A 13,519-nucleotide genomic window follows, 5' to 3' on the forward strand; every position below is an offset into this window, starting at 1 on the left:
ATTAAGCACATAACACAGAGTATGAGGCAGCAGTGCAGACACCCTGTGCCCTGCCCAGAGACACAGGGCCAGCTGTGGAGGCCCTCAGCCTGCTGCTGAAGGGGGCTGCCCTGCTCCTTCCTACTGAGCCACAGGAGAAAGCTATTCTATAAATTAAGGCCAAGCTCTTTTCTCAGACCATGTGCATCCTTCCAATCAGTGCCTTCTTCAAAAGTTTACAGTTTCCATGCAGGCTGCCACATAAAGAACTGTACCCTTGTCAGCTCCACAGGTCTGAAGATAAATTGGAGCCTCATGGTGCAACAATCACCACCATCCCTTGTGGTGCTTTCTGGCACATCAGTGTTTCAGAACTGCATTTCAGTTCCAAGATCAAAGTTGGTAATTCACTACGTACTGTATGTATATAGTAGCAGTTCAATTATACTTTGATGGAAAAAAGATCAGTGGAGGCAGAGTATAGAAGTATGTAACACAGGTAACACACTTCAAAAGATAAGAGATGCATTAAAGGCCTGTGAAATAGAAATCATCCAGGTAGAGAGAGAAAAAAAAAACATGTGTTTTTAAGGTGCCCTTCAAACTTCAGGAGAAGCACCACTAAAGCTGTTGGTAATGTCTTCCAGGTTTTATTAGTTAGATTAATCAACGAGCTCCAGCATTTAATGAATGGCTGTCCTTAGCTGCAAATGTCAGAACTTCCATTTATTCCTTCCACACGATTTCACTGAGAATTGCAAGCAAAACCAGCTGGTTCCTTTTGTAGCATTCTCTGGGAACACATTCGTGTCTGCAGAAACATTTCCTGAGGCAGCGTGTTGTGTTCGCACCAAGGTTCCACAGCCAGCTTCACTGTGGCATAACTCTTCATTACCAGGCCACAGAATGCCATGGTCCCATTTCTGAAATGAACCACAATGAAACTCCAGTTTTGAAGAAATCAATGAAACAAATCCACGTCTTCCACCTTGCTCCAGGTTTTGTGTCTCTGGGGATGTGAAGGTTTAGTACACCTTCAGAGGATTACTCACGTTGCAGGGGTGCCCTCCTCCATGCTACTGGCTCAGGACTGGAGTCAACTTCTACTGTCATACTGATGTCTCCACTGTCTAGGACAAGGTGGGGTTTACAAATGTGCTTCAGAAACCACTGCTAAGCTCCTGGCAAAGGTACTGCAGAAGAGTTGGTTATTGAAGAACCATGGCAAGACTTGGGTTGGAAGGGACCTTAAAAGTTCAGCTACCTTGAACCTGCTGCTGTGGGCAGTGCTGCCACCCAGCAGGTCAGGTCATAATAGAGCCTTCAGGGATGGGCATTCAGAACTTCTCTGGGAAATCTGAAATATTACTTCATTACCTCATGTTTATCAAAGAAAGATAGACTGCAGCATGTTTCAGTGTCTCCCAGGACCTGTTTTCTTTAGCATGCACTACTCTGTGCTGTGCCAGTCATGACATGCTCCCATAACAGAGACCGTTGAAGACAGTTTTCTGCATGGTTTACTTCCACTGTTAAAAGCTTAAATCTTCAAGACATATGTGAGATGCTTCTTCTGCAGACAAACTAAGTAATGTTCAAAGTGCAAGGACAGTCTCATTACATACCCTGACCTAAAAGCCACGCCCTGTATTCCCTTTCTGTTCCAGCATCCCATCCACAGTGCAAAAGAAGAGCACATTCCTGAGGCCTTTCCAGGATCAGTGCCTATCTTGGCTGCTGTGATCTGTCTCCTCTGCAGATCCCAATCTGATTTCACCCTGCCTTTCTCTTATTGCTTAGACTCATAAATCATCCCATGCAAATTGGTTCAAAATTAAACAGACAATGGAATTCTAAATAAACAAGGGCCTTGCAACTTAAAGAAAAAAAAAAGCACATTTTTGCAATTATTTATCTCAGCACTCATTTTTTTGCTGAGCTAGTGGAGAGGTAATAGGAATCAATTATGTGACCTAAAGAGCCACCAGTGGACTCTGAAGTCTTTACTCCAACACAAAGAGCAAGAAACCATTTAATTGCTCCTTTGACCACATTCAGCAGTATACATCCCTGGGGAAAGACTTCAGCATTCACTTTACCCAAAAGTCATCAATCTCTGTGTACATTAAAATACAGAGATCTATCAGCAATTATTCGAGTGTTCTTGGAAGAGCTTAAGTAAAGTTTCCTTGATGTGATTATTTGCCTTGTGTTACACTCATTCACGGCACAGTTTCACTGGAAGGATTACAGTTGGGGTTAATTTGGCCTTTCTGCATACATGGCTGACATTTTATATACCTCTCAAAAAAGGCACTGTTCATTTCTTGTTTGCACTTATTTGCACTTCTCTGAAATGTGCTGGTTGGCACCTTTTTTTACTTGTCATGTTAACAGTGATTTCAGAGTTTAAGCCAAACTTAGTTACTACTGGCAACCCATGAGGTATGGGTGGATAATTTTCCCTCCTGAATCATGCAACATTTTGATGCTCATCTAACAGCTCCAAGTCCACGAATCTTACGATCACAAGGATCTGAGCTCCTACTGAATTTAAACCCATGCAACTACAGAGAGAACAAGATTCTGACTGCAGAGAAATTCTTCAGAACATTCAATTTAAAAGCTCTCCACAAACATCACACACAACTCCCAATGCACCATATTTTATAATGATCATGCTCAGGTATAGGAGGGAAGAGAAAAAACTGACATGCAAACACCTGGAACCAACAGTATTGTCCAATTCTGTGGTGCTGTTTGTGGCAGGCTGCAACCCCCACGAGCACCTCCTGGTGAACAGATTGCAGGATCAAACCAGCTCTTTACCCATGTTGCCAGGGTGACTTATGCACTGCTCTGGGATCTGAGATAGCAGTTACAGAAAATGAAAAAATGTGGAGGAATGCAGAGTGAGAACATCAGGGTCACTGAGGCATTATCCATCCAGCATCCATCACAGCACACACTCCTAACCTTCACAGTGGTTTGATAACCATAGTGCATGATAGTGTGCAGCACACTGACTGTGACAGCACTGGTGTCCGTAGACAACCTTTGTCCTTTCCAAACTCTGCAAAAGCATGTACATGTAAAACAATACCCTGTGGCCCAGTGGCATCAGAAAGTGATATGTGTGCTGGCATTGCACTGGTACCCACAGAATATGATTTAACATGCTTCTGACCAAAACAACACACTTGGCCATTTCATTTATAGGATCTTTTGGTTTTCCATCCCTATTCAAGATTCTGGCTTCTGCACATTCTGTGCATGTGGATTTCATATCTTTTTAATGTGTCCTCACAGAATGCTTTGCTCCTCCTGTATTGATAGCGTTAGACTACTGCTGGACTATAGATAACTTGGTGCACTGGCTTGTTAACCCAATGCATATCTTCACCCTCAGTCAGAGGTGAGCCTTCACTCTCAGATGGATGGTGAGCATTCTTCAGAAATATCTCAGCCGCTCTGCCTACAAATTGAGTCCTGCACTGCTAAAGACAAAAAACTGCCTTTATACATAGAAAGTTCTATCCTCCTCCAAGCCTCAGGCTTATTCCACGTCCTTCAGCAAATGTTTTTTTCCTACTTCTGGTTTCAGACATCCAAACAACAATTTTTTCAAGGTAGTATGTACTGCAACCTGTGTTTCTTACCTTTCATCTCCACTGGTGTGACCCACCCTGCTCTTGCTGGTTCTTGGACAGAAACAGACCAAGTGTTAGCAAAAGAGAAAGACAAAAGAGACTATCTGGAAGTAGAAATAGCAGAAATTCCCTGCTCTCCGCAATTTCTGAAATTTCTCTCTTCTCACATACAAATGCCCTCATTTTCTTCCACAAGAGAGAAAGGATTAAGTAGAATGTACACACCTACATACATTTTTGAAGTTTTTGCTAATAAAGCAGAACAAAAACAATCAGAAAATTCACAAATGAATGTTCACATACTAGGGCTTGTGTTTAACAGAAATAATTCTGCATATCTTACAACGCTCAGATAGAGACCTGAGCCCAACAAAAAGCAGCATCTAACATTCGATGCCACTTCACTGTTAAGACATGAAAATACCTTTGCAAAGTCTCGGCAACATTTAGTTGTCACTGAGTAAATAAAGAAAGTAACTGTATCTTTGCTGTCAAAACATCAACCAAGTCGATAAATTAATAACAGGTTCCTTTGTATAATTATTTCCTGCCTTCTTTTATGTAAGAATTGTACTAATCATTGTCCTTCTGTTTAGACAGAAACATTTTCATATAGGATAGATAAAATTCTTCTTCTAGTTCAACACTGCTCAAATTTTATATATCGTGCACCACTTCCATATCCCTGTTTGCTAAGTAAATCTAACTATCTAACAGTATTATGTGCATGAACAATAAACATGCTACAGTCTTCAATCAGACCTTCACCGTTTAGCTGCAAGAATATGCTGTGCAGAGCCATGAATCTGCAATAAATCCACTTGCCACATTACCCACTTCTCTGCAGCTCTAAGATTTATGCCAGCACTTCTTTTCCAAAGGAGGCAGATCTATAAAATTAAAGACTTGACAGATGTATGAGGTGACAGTTGTGTATCAATCATTTTACCCTGGCTGACATGCAGATACATTTGAGTCCAGTAACAGCATATTACAACACTATACCAGGCTGAGGAGAGGAAGCATGTAACACATTTTGAGAACAATACAAGAAACTCAAGAATTAAGGATGTAATTGACTGAACTGGAATTTGGGCAGCATGCTGTGATGCTGCTGTCTATGCAAGTGGTGCTATGAGGTTTTGAGGGGTCTACAGTGGGTGTAGATCTAGATACTTCACTTTGTCCTCATAGCAAGACATTAGATACAGACCAACCCTGCTCTGAGTAGAAACCATGGTACTGTGTCCATCCTTGCAAGGTATTACCCTAAGGGGTAACGGCTGTTGCCCTTATTTAGCACCTGCAAGCAGAGAAGGGCACTCATAAATAATAAGGTTTCAGGTCTTATCCCTGTCAAATCCTGACAAAACCAGTTTGAAGGTTTTGTGTGTGTATTGCTTTCTTCTGTTTTTTTGTTTGTTTTTGTTGTTTTTTTCTGCTTGTTGGTGGTGGTGGGGTTTTTTTTGTTGTTGTTGTTGTTTTGTTTTGTTTTTCTTGTTTTTCTGTTTTTAATGCATCTGTTGAAAGCAAATCACTGTTCAAGATAACACACATATGTATACAGCAAAATTCTGCCTAGGTTTGTGTTTGCGTGCCCCAGCCTGCAAGCTGGTAGAAACCAGCTCTAGTGTACACAGCAGTTATGTACTGTAAACTGAGCAGTGCAGAGCAACCACACAATTTGGATTGACATGGGGGCATCCCATGTCTCTCATATTTATACATGCAGAATCTGATCTAAATCAGCCTGAGATTTCCAAGAAGGATGTTACAGGACAGGACTACTGCAAAGTAATTAATTTCTCAGAGACATGGAAATGGGAGTCACAAAGAGATATTTTCTATGCTGTAACTGAGACAACAACCATCTTGCCTAATTTACAAAGCTTAGTAGGGTTTTACTTAGTAAAACCAGGTCTTTAAGTAGTCCAGGTGTTTTCTTCTGGCAACAAGACTTGCAGGCTCTTGCTAATTAATAGATTCAACCAGATTTCAGGGTGCACAGGTTAACCAAGGCAGATTCATTGTTTTAGGGTAAAGCAGCTGCCACAGGGATTGAGTAAAGGCAATTTCCATCTCCCCACATTATTAACTATTAACTATTTATTTTCCTATATCAGGAAAAACTTCTTTACAGAAAGGGTTGCTAAGCAGTGGAATACGCTCCCCAGGGAGGTGGTTGAGTCACCATCCCTGGATGTGTTTAGAAACTGTTTGGATGTGGTCCTCAGGGACATGATTTAGCAGAGGGTTGTTAGTTAGGGTAGGATGGTTAGGTCATGGTTGGACTCAATGATCTTTAAGGTCTTTTCCAATCTGAGCAATTCTATGATTGTATGATTAACTCTGCTCTATCTGAGCAGATACCCCTAGGCTCAACTAGCAAGGGGGCACAGCATGATCTCCCTCCTGCTTTTGCCTGCTCCCAGCAGCACGCAGTTCCTGGAAAGGCAAAGCCAGCACCACCTGCATTTAGGTCCAGACCTCCTCTGCCTCAGAATCACCTGTGTCCAACACTGAGCTGTCCTGCAGACTGGCACAAGACAATCATTCAGCAGGAGTACTGCCATTTGGGCCAATTCTCACTGCTCTGGCAGCAGCAAGAGATGGAAAAAAGGGAGGGAGACGGTAGGTATATGAGAACTTCTACTAAGAGGGAAAAACACTGGGCTTTGTCCCCAGTTTCTCCCTCACACCGAGCTTGGGGACCCCAAAATACCACTTCCACCCAGGCTCCTACCTGGCATCGATGGGACTGCAGCTTCAGGGGTGGCAGCAGGGGCAGCAGGGGGCTGCTGCTGGCTGGAGCTGACCTCAGGCTCTGCACTCACCGAGGGTGACACAGCTGCCTCACTTCCCCCTGGGGCTGCCTGTGGGGCAGGCAGCAGAGTCTCTTCTGTGGCTGGGGCCTCCTCCTGCCCAGGCAGCTGCAGGGCTGACAGTGGGATACTGATGGCCTTCCCCACGGCAGTGGCATTGGAGCTTGTGGCTGGTGCCTGTAGGGCAGGTGGGGGGCCACTGCTTGCCCCACGGGCTGGAGAAGCCAGGGCACCTCGGGGAGGTCTCTGTGCAGGGAGCCGGGGCGGGCCAGGCGGGGAGGCACAGAGGTGCTGCGGGTCAGGATCGGGGCCAGCAGCAGGCAGCGGTAGGGCCCTGGTGGGGCCCAGGCCAGAGGGCCCAGCCTGCACTGGTGCTTTGGGCTTGGACATCTGGGTGAGGGCGAGGGCCGGCCCGTCGGCACCAGCCGTCAGCTCAGCATTGGCCACGATGTAGTAGTCCTCGGGCAGCTCCTGCTTGATCTTCTTGAGGAGAACCTCGCCACTGCCCTCGTCAGCTGGCTGGGCCTGGGCAGCAGCAGGGAGCCCAGCGGGTGGCCGCTTCCGAGGGCCACCTGACATGCGGTGGAGGTGTGGCTCAAAGTCACTGTCCTCATCTGTGACGGAGGACTCGCAGACCATGTCGAAGAGAGTGGCCTCATCTTCATACTCCTCCACCGGCTCGCCCAGCTCTGAGGGCTCACTGCAGTAGGAGAAGTCACAGGAGTCACGGGTGCGGGTGCAATCCAGCTTGGCCTTCCCTGGCCGGCCTGGGTAACGCTCAAGTGGGCTGGCCTGTGCCTCAGAGGGCACCCCCAACATGCTGGGGCTGTCTGAGTTGAAGCTGCGGCTGTCCTGGAAGCAGACACGTTCCTGGGAGCCAGCCCGGCAAGTGGCGGCCAGGGGCCAGTGGTAGGCATGGCCAGCACTGCAGCCCCACATGGCAGTCAGATTGCCGTGGGCCCCCTCAGATAGCAGGTGCTTGAGGTTGGGGATGAGGCTGCAGATGGTCCCATGGCTGTGGGCCCAGCTCACCAGCTTGGAGAGGTTTTCAGAGGAGGTGTGAAGACAGTCCTCCATGGTGCAGGATCAGTAGAGCTTGGCTGGCTAGAAGTCAGCTGGAGACAGAGTTTAGATGACAGGGTCCCAACACTTACACTTGTGCTCCTCCAGGCTCATGCCTGTCATTCGCCTGCAAACAGAGAGAAAAACCCCTCTTTTCAGTGCTGTCAGACATTTGTAATCTCTACTAAAACCATTTTATTCTCATCTCATGCACTCCAAAAGGCATTTCACAGAATAGCACCTGCTTCTTAGCAGCCCCTTTCCTTGTTCCACTTGAAAAATGTACATTTAAAGCCTCGGGTAAAAACATCCCTGCAATACACAACTAAAACAAGATAAAAAATACATTCCTAAGCAATTAAGATAAGTATTAATGGCAGTATGATTTAAGCTTAAATCTCTGACAAAATACAAATACGGACAGAAAACTGGAGAACGTGACCTCATACTCAGGCCATGAAAATTAAATAAAATCTTAAGCATACAATTTATCTAGAACATCAAAGTGGCAATCTAAGCAACAGCTCAGACATCCACTCTGCATCTGATGAAAATTTATGACATTTTACATCATTTATGCATGTTTCTCTAATTTATAAAGCATTTCCTTTATAAGCAAATTTCAGGGATATTAAGGCCTGCAACTTTATTTTTCAATATACAGAAATGGCTAGTAAATTCAGCCTTTACTGTGCAGTACTGAGAGTTGTCATCTGCCAAAGGCTTATCAGAAGCTTAAGGGACCAACAAGGTTAAGTTATAACATTTCTTAATGAACTCTGCAAATTAAGATTTTATTTTCACATGTTCTGTCTTTACAGATCCAAACTGCAATTCTGTTGAAGACAAACACTTGTCATTTTCATCACAATTATCTACACATTCGCAGCACAAAGACATCTGTCGTCGAGGCCACAAATCCTGTAATATTTCAGGTCAAACACAAAAAGACAAGGTCTGTCTCATGCTCATTTTTCTGCCAGAAACTGCTTTCCACCCACATGCAACAGGTATTTTCCAGGCAAGACCTCACCCACAAAGCATCACAAGCCCTCAGCTTCCCAGATCTTCAGCACAAAGACTTCCTAGCAGACCTTGCAGTTTTTTCTCTGATACTCATTTCTTTACCATAAAAAAAGACAATCAGATGTGATATAGGTCATTCAATTACATGAATAGAGAGAAAAAGAAGAAAAGATTGAGTACATTTAAACATTAATCATTTATTCGGTAACTAAAGAAGAGCAAGGAATTGTAATATAACTTAGCTAAAGATGCTGAAATTGTTTACAGATAATTGCTTCGGCTTTGGCATTCTTCTCCCTGAGTGGTTGCTGTAGTGCAACCTGCCAGGCAGCTCAGTGTCACACAACCCTTTGCTCACTCCCCACCAGCATGCTGGGGGAGAGAATCAAAAATAGGAAACAGCAGGAAACTCGCGGGTCGAGACAAGGACAGACTGACAAGAAATGGATAAGAAAAAACCAAGAATATATTAAACAAGCCATGCATAAGGCAATTGCTCACCACCTTCCAGCACATGCCCAGCCAGTTCCTGAGCAGCAGCAGCACTCACTGGCCAGTTCCTCCCAGTTTACTGTTGAGCATGATGCCACATGATCTGGGTTAGTTTGGTTAGTTTGAGTCAGCTGTCCTTTCTCTGTCCCCTCCCAGCTCCTTGTGCACCTGCTCACTAGCATGGCAGTGTGAGAAGCTGAAAAGTCCTGGACTCTGTGTAAGCACTGCTCAGCAACAACTAAAACATCCGCTTATTATCAACCTTATTTTCATCTTAAATTCAAAACACAGCACCATACCAGCTCCTAGAAAGAAAGTTATCCCTATCCCAGCTGAAAGCCGGATATCAATCTACTCTTACATCTGACAGCAAAATACTGGATCATTCAGGAGCCCATTTCCAAGGTGGGAACTTATCGTCCCTTCCAGGACTGTTCCTGACATAGATCAAAGTCAATTGCAAAGCATTAAATGACTTCAGAAGGTCCCAGAGGTCTGTAAAAAAGCTTGCAGATATTCCCCAATATACAGCTCTTACCTAATGAAACTTGGACTTGATCTTGGAGCTACCACTGGCCCCATCTCACCGATGTTTTCATACACACAGAAAATCCCTTTACACTTTTTTCCCCAACTGAAATGCAGCATTCACACCAACGTTACACCTAATTTTGTTTCTTTTCCTCTTCCACGCACAGGTTTTTTGATGTAAAATGAAATGTGTTATGGCTCAGAAAGACAGCTATGCTGTAGCTAACAGCCTCCAGAGAATGCTTCCCCTAAAATCTACTCAAGTCACAGTGTCACCTGAAACACAACTTGCACAGCCAGTGCCTTTGTGCAGTGTAATAAATGCAGCAGGGTCCCCACCTTGCAAACTCTGTTAGGCACATGATAATATTGCTCTTTTAAAATACACAGCTATTAAAGGTCTACGAGTTTCATGTGGCTGTTTGTTTAAAAATTTTAAAGGTACACAGTCAATCCTGAAAGGGTCAAAGTCCCCAGGGCACCTCTATTTCAGCTGACTGCATATGCAAAGGTCTGGGCATGAAACATACCCCACCACAGAATAAACACACAAAAAGAAAAGGACGTCAACAGTTTCTGGTCTGCTTCAGACTGTTTCCATGACGAATGGGGCGGGGAGACCCACAGACCCACACCCTGGGAAAGGGAGAAGGGGGGAAAGGGGAAAAAGTAGGGAGATGGGCCTAGAAACAAAACAGTGGCAATAATCTGAGGAGGAAAGTTAATTTACTAAATATAATATCAGAATGCAAGATAACACAAAATAATACAATGTAATTGGAATTGAAGCTAATAAATCAAATCAAATGAGAGTGAGTGTCCAAAAAGCAAAGGCCTTGCTCTAATGTTGAAGGTGAGATGGCTAGGGAGCACACACTGCAGAGATGAGCAGCAGAAGAGGGACAGTCTTGTGACCTGCGAGCAGTTTTATCTTTCCCTCTGAACAGAAAACAGAAACAGAACAGCCAACAGTCCTCTGAGATGTGTAGCCCTCCTTCTCTTCTGAGACTGCTATAGCCAGAACTATCAAAAATTCACAGAATTGGAGCATTAACTACCAGTGCTCTACATGATGTTATGATGTGGAATACCAATAACAAAAATCATAAAACCCTGGCAGAGGTGTAACACCACACTCACACAACATAAAGAGGACAGCCAGGAAAGTGAATAGGCAAAAGGAAGGAGCTGCTCTCCAGGGCTGTAGTCATCAGCAACATCACTGCAAAGCCATGGGAAAGCACAGAGCTGCCCAGTTGCTGCACAACCAGGTACATACCTTGGGAAGATGGAAAGCCCAGTTTGGCTGAAGAACTGGGAAATGGCATCAGTTAAGCTCTTGAGCCTACACTGCTTGTGCAGGGTTGAAAATCCAAAAACATCAGCTACTCAGAAACTACATGTTTTGGGTTCACAACCTGCAGCAGAACAATACTGCTTTGGCAGGAGAAGGCTCACGCTGAAGAAAGCACAGCAGTCAGCAAATCCATCATTACTTACCTGATTTCCTGAAGAGTGAGCTTGTCTGCTCACTCACAGAGCACTGCTGCTCGCTGACAGTCTGCTCCTGTATGCTAAATCACATTTTAAAGATCATATAAGTCCTTCATTCAGACAGGCAAGATTCAATAAGATGACTCATGCTTAATTAACCTGCTCGCATGTACACTCTGAAATCATCCAGAAGCTGGCAAAAACATACTACAGCTTCATAACGCTGTTTAAACTGCATTACAGACTGCAAAGCCTTAACTTTCCATGGCACTTTTCTGCAGCTCAGAGCCTAATAATATCTAACAGATTGAAGCATCCCTAAGTCTGGAAATTCACCACAGCACTCTGAGCCCTAAGTTAAAAATCATATTTTATTGCTTGTTTACATTTTTACAGTTTCATCTACAACATACCACTGTAGTGAGTAATGTGTACAGATTACATGCCATGCCAGAAAGCATTGCTGTTGCAAAACCATTCTTTGAGATGTGTTAATGCATTCACTGGAAAATCATTTGATTTGGGAATATGAGTATTTTCTGTATCCAGAACTAGGGTTTTGTCAGAGATTTCCTTGGTGACCAAACAGTAATGAAAGATGGCAGCCTCTAAAACAGAGCTCCTTCTCTTCAAACCTGTGCATGAGCCTTGCCAGTGCAGTTTTGGTTAGGACCTTGTGGGAGGTCCTTCAGGACAAATGGGGAAATCTGTGATGTGGCTTACCTGGAAGCAAGGCAGAAGAGGTGAGGATGCAGGGAAAGAGATGAACATGAAAAATGGGATGCAGTGGAAGTTAGTTGCAGAAAGTGAGGGTCCTCCAGCAGAGTTCACACACTGGAGCAGGCATTCGGTGGACTTACGTCTCAGGGAAGGTGACAAGTGCATTTTGTGATAAGGAAGGCAAAAAACATGGCCTGTCCTTTCACATAATCATAGGTAGCCAATAATAGACTTCCTCCCCAGGGTAATAATGCTAGAAAAGTCAACAAAGGCTTGGAAAAGTCCACACATCACACAAACACGTTTTGTGAAATCCCATTACCACTACTGATCATTAGCATATCAAGAACTTCCACACTGATTTTTGTTCAAGAGACTAATAGAGCCATATACATCAACCAACTCTTGGGACATTATCCCAAAACTGGGATACCCTGTTCAAGATTTCCTAGAACCCCAAGATTCTTAAATAAGGTTACTACACAAAAATCGCTTCTATTAATTATAAAAAGTAATTTTGTAATCACACAGCTGTATAAAAACTCCAAAATCTGAATTCTAAAATATTAAAAGATGCGTAGAAAACCTGCATTTATTCATCTTAAGTAGCGTGGATTTCAAACCAGTCTTACAATAGCTTAAATGTGACTTTCAGCTGATTCTAGAGAGATCCTACTTTCTCATACTAGTGAAAAAACCAACAAAACAAACAACTCAGAATGTTTCAAATCCTCTTTGTTTCAGCCAATCTCCTCTGGCCAGACCTTCTGGGCTGTTTCTCCTTTGCCATCTGAGAGAGAAGCACTGTTTACTTGGAAGGATCTTTGTTTCCCTACCTTCAAGTGGGGAAACCCATCCACTAGTTAAAACAATTGAAATTAAAGGTTTGGCCACCCACAGCATTAAGTATCTATTTCATTCAAGAGATGGACAACAGTAGGGCTTCCTTTATTACTAGTGCCTTCTAAGCCAAATGCTTAATATTGCTAAAGAACTGAAGTCAGCAACTTCAGAAATCCTTCCTATCAGTGCTGAGGTCCTCACCAGGTCCTGTGGTCCCATAGCACCCCTGTCTTCCCAGAATGACAGGCAGAACTGTGTTTCTCCTTCCCAAAGGAAGAGGCAGGAGAGTCACCAGGAGCTGCTGCCTGTTCCAGGTATTTCTCTTCAAATGCCTGAGCTCCCAACCATATGTTTTGATTTCTTAAGGATGTCATCTGCTTATCATTGGACTGGGATGGACAACTACCCATTCAGAACAGGCCAGCAAACTGGAAGGGCTAGGGATAGGCAGTGTGTTCTCTCTAACATGGAACTTCAGGAGCACAAAACTTCCATCTCAACTCAAATATTACTGAAATTTGTTTTCCACTTAAAAGGCAGACAGTGAAACAAGGAGAGGGAGAGGAAGAAAGTATACAGGGAATAGAGCTTACAGGCAACACGTGAAGCATTCATGTCCCCTGATCTATCACTGGGAAAAGGGGCAGACTTCCATCTGTGAAATGAACGGCACGTTTCCCTTTAGTTAGGAAAATATGTTTTTAATTGAATGTCTTTCCAGGAAATAGAAGAGTGTAAATTACAGAGGAAAGGTTCTGGCAAACCTTTGGTTCCCAAAGTTTGGTAATGAACCCTTAAACCAGACAAGAATTCCTCCAGCTCCATTAATTTGTCACTCTTTCCTCATCGTTCTTTCACAGATTCCAGATGAGAGTCTTCAGAGGAAAACAAGCTCTCACC

General features: G+C 43.9%; 1 protein-coding gene across 9 annotated transcripts in view; it reads right to left on the minus strand.

Moving 5' to 3' along the window:
* The window catches only part of KIAA1958 (uncharacterized protein KIAA1958 homolog), a 60,769-nt gene that overhangs the window by 26,074 nt on the left and 21,176 nt on the right, over nucleotides 1–13,519 (minus strand). For 3 of the 9 annotated variants that reach the window (XR_001464886.4, XM_015280695.4, XM_015280697.4), the window contains 2 exons: nucleotides 6,373–7,640; nucleotides 3,639–3,680 (listed from right to left, as the gene is read on the minus strand). Coding sequence is in view for 8 of the 9 variants with exons in the window: in XM_015280695.4 (XP_015136181.2) it covers nucleotides 3,639–3,680; nucleotides 6,373–7,528 (1,198 nt within the window). In the remaining variant the exon portion in view is untranslated. Of the gene's footprint in view, nucleotides 1–3,638; nucleotides 3,681–6,372; nucleotides 7,641–9,040; nucleotides 9,088–9,569; nucleotides 10,106–13,519 lie in introns of those variants that run through there. The other 6 variants (XM_004949514.5, XM_040655971.2, XM_025144864.3 and 3 more) reach the window with 5 other exon arrangements.

Source organism: Gallus gallus, chromosome Z, assembly GCF_016699485.2.
Source record: "Gallus gallus isolate bGalGal1 chromosome Z, bGalGal1.mat.broiler.GRCg7b, whole genome shotgun sequence".
Taxonomy (NCBI): Eukaryota; Metazoa; Chordata; class Aves; order Galliformes; family Phasianidae; genus Gallus; species Gallus gallus.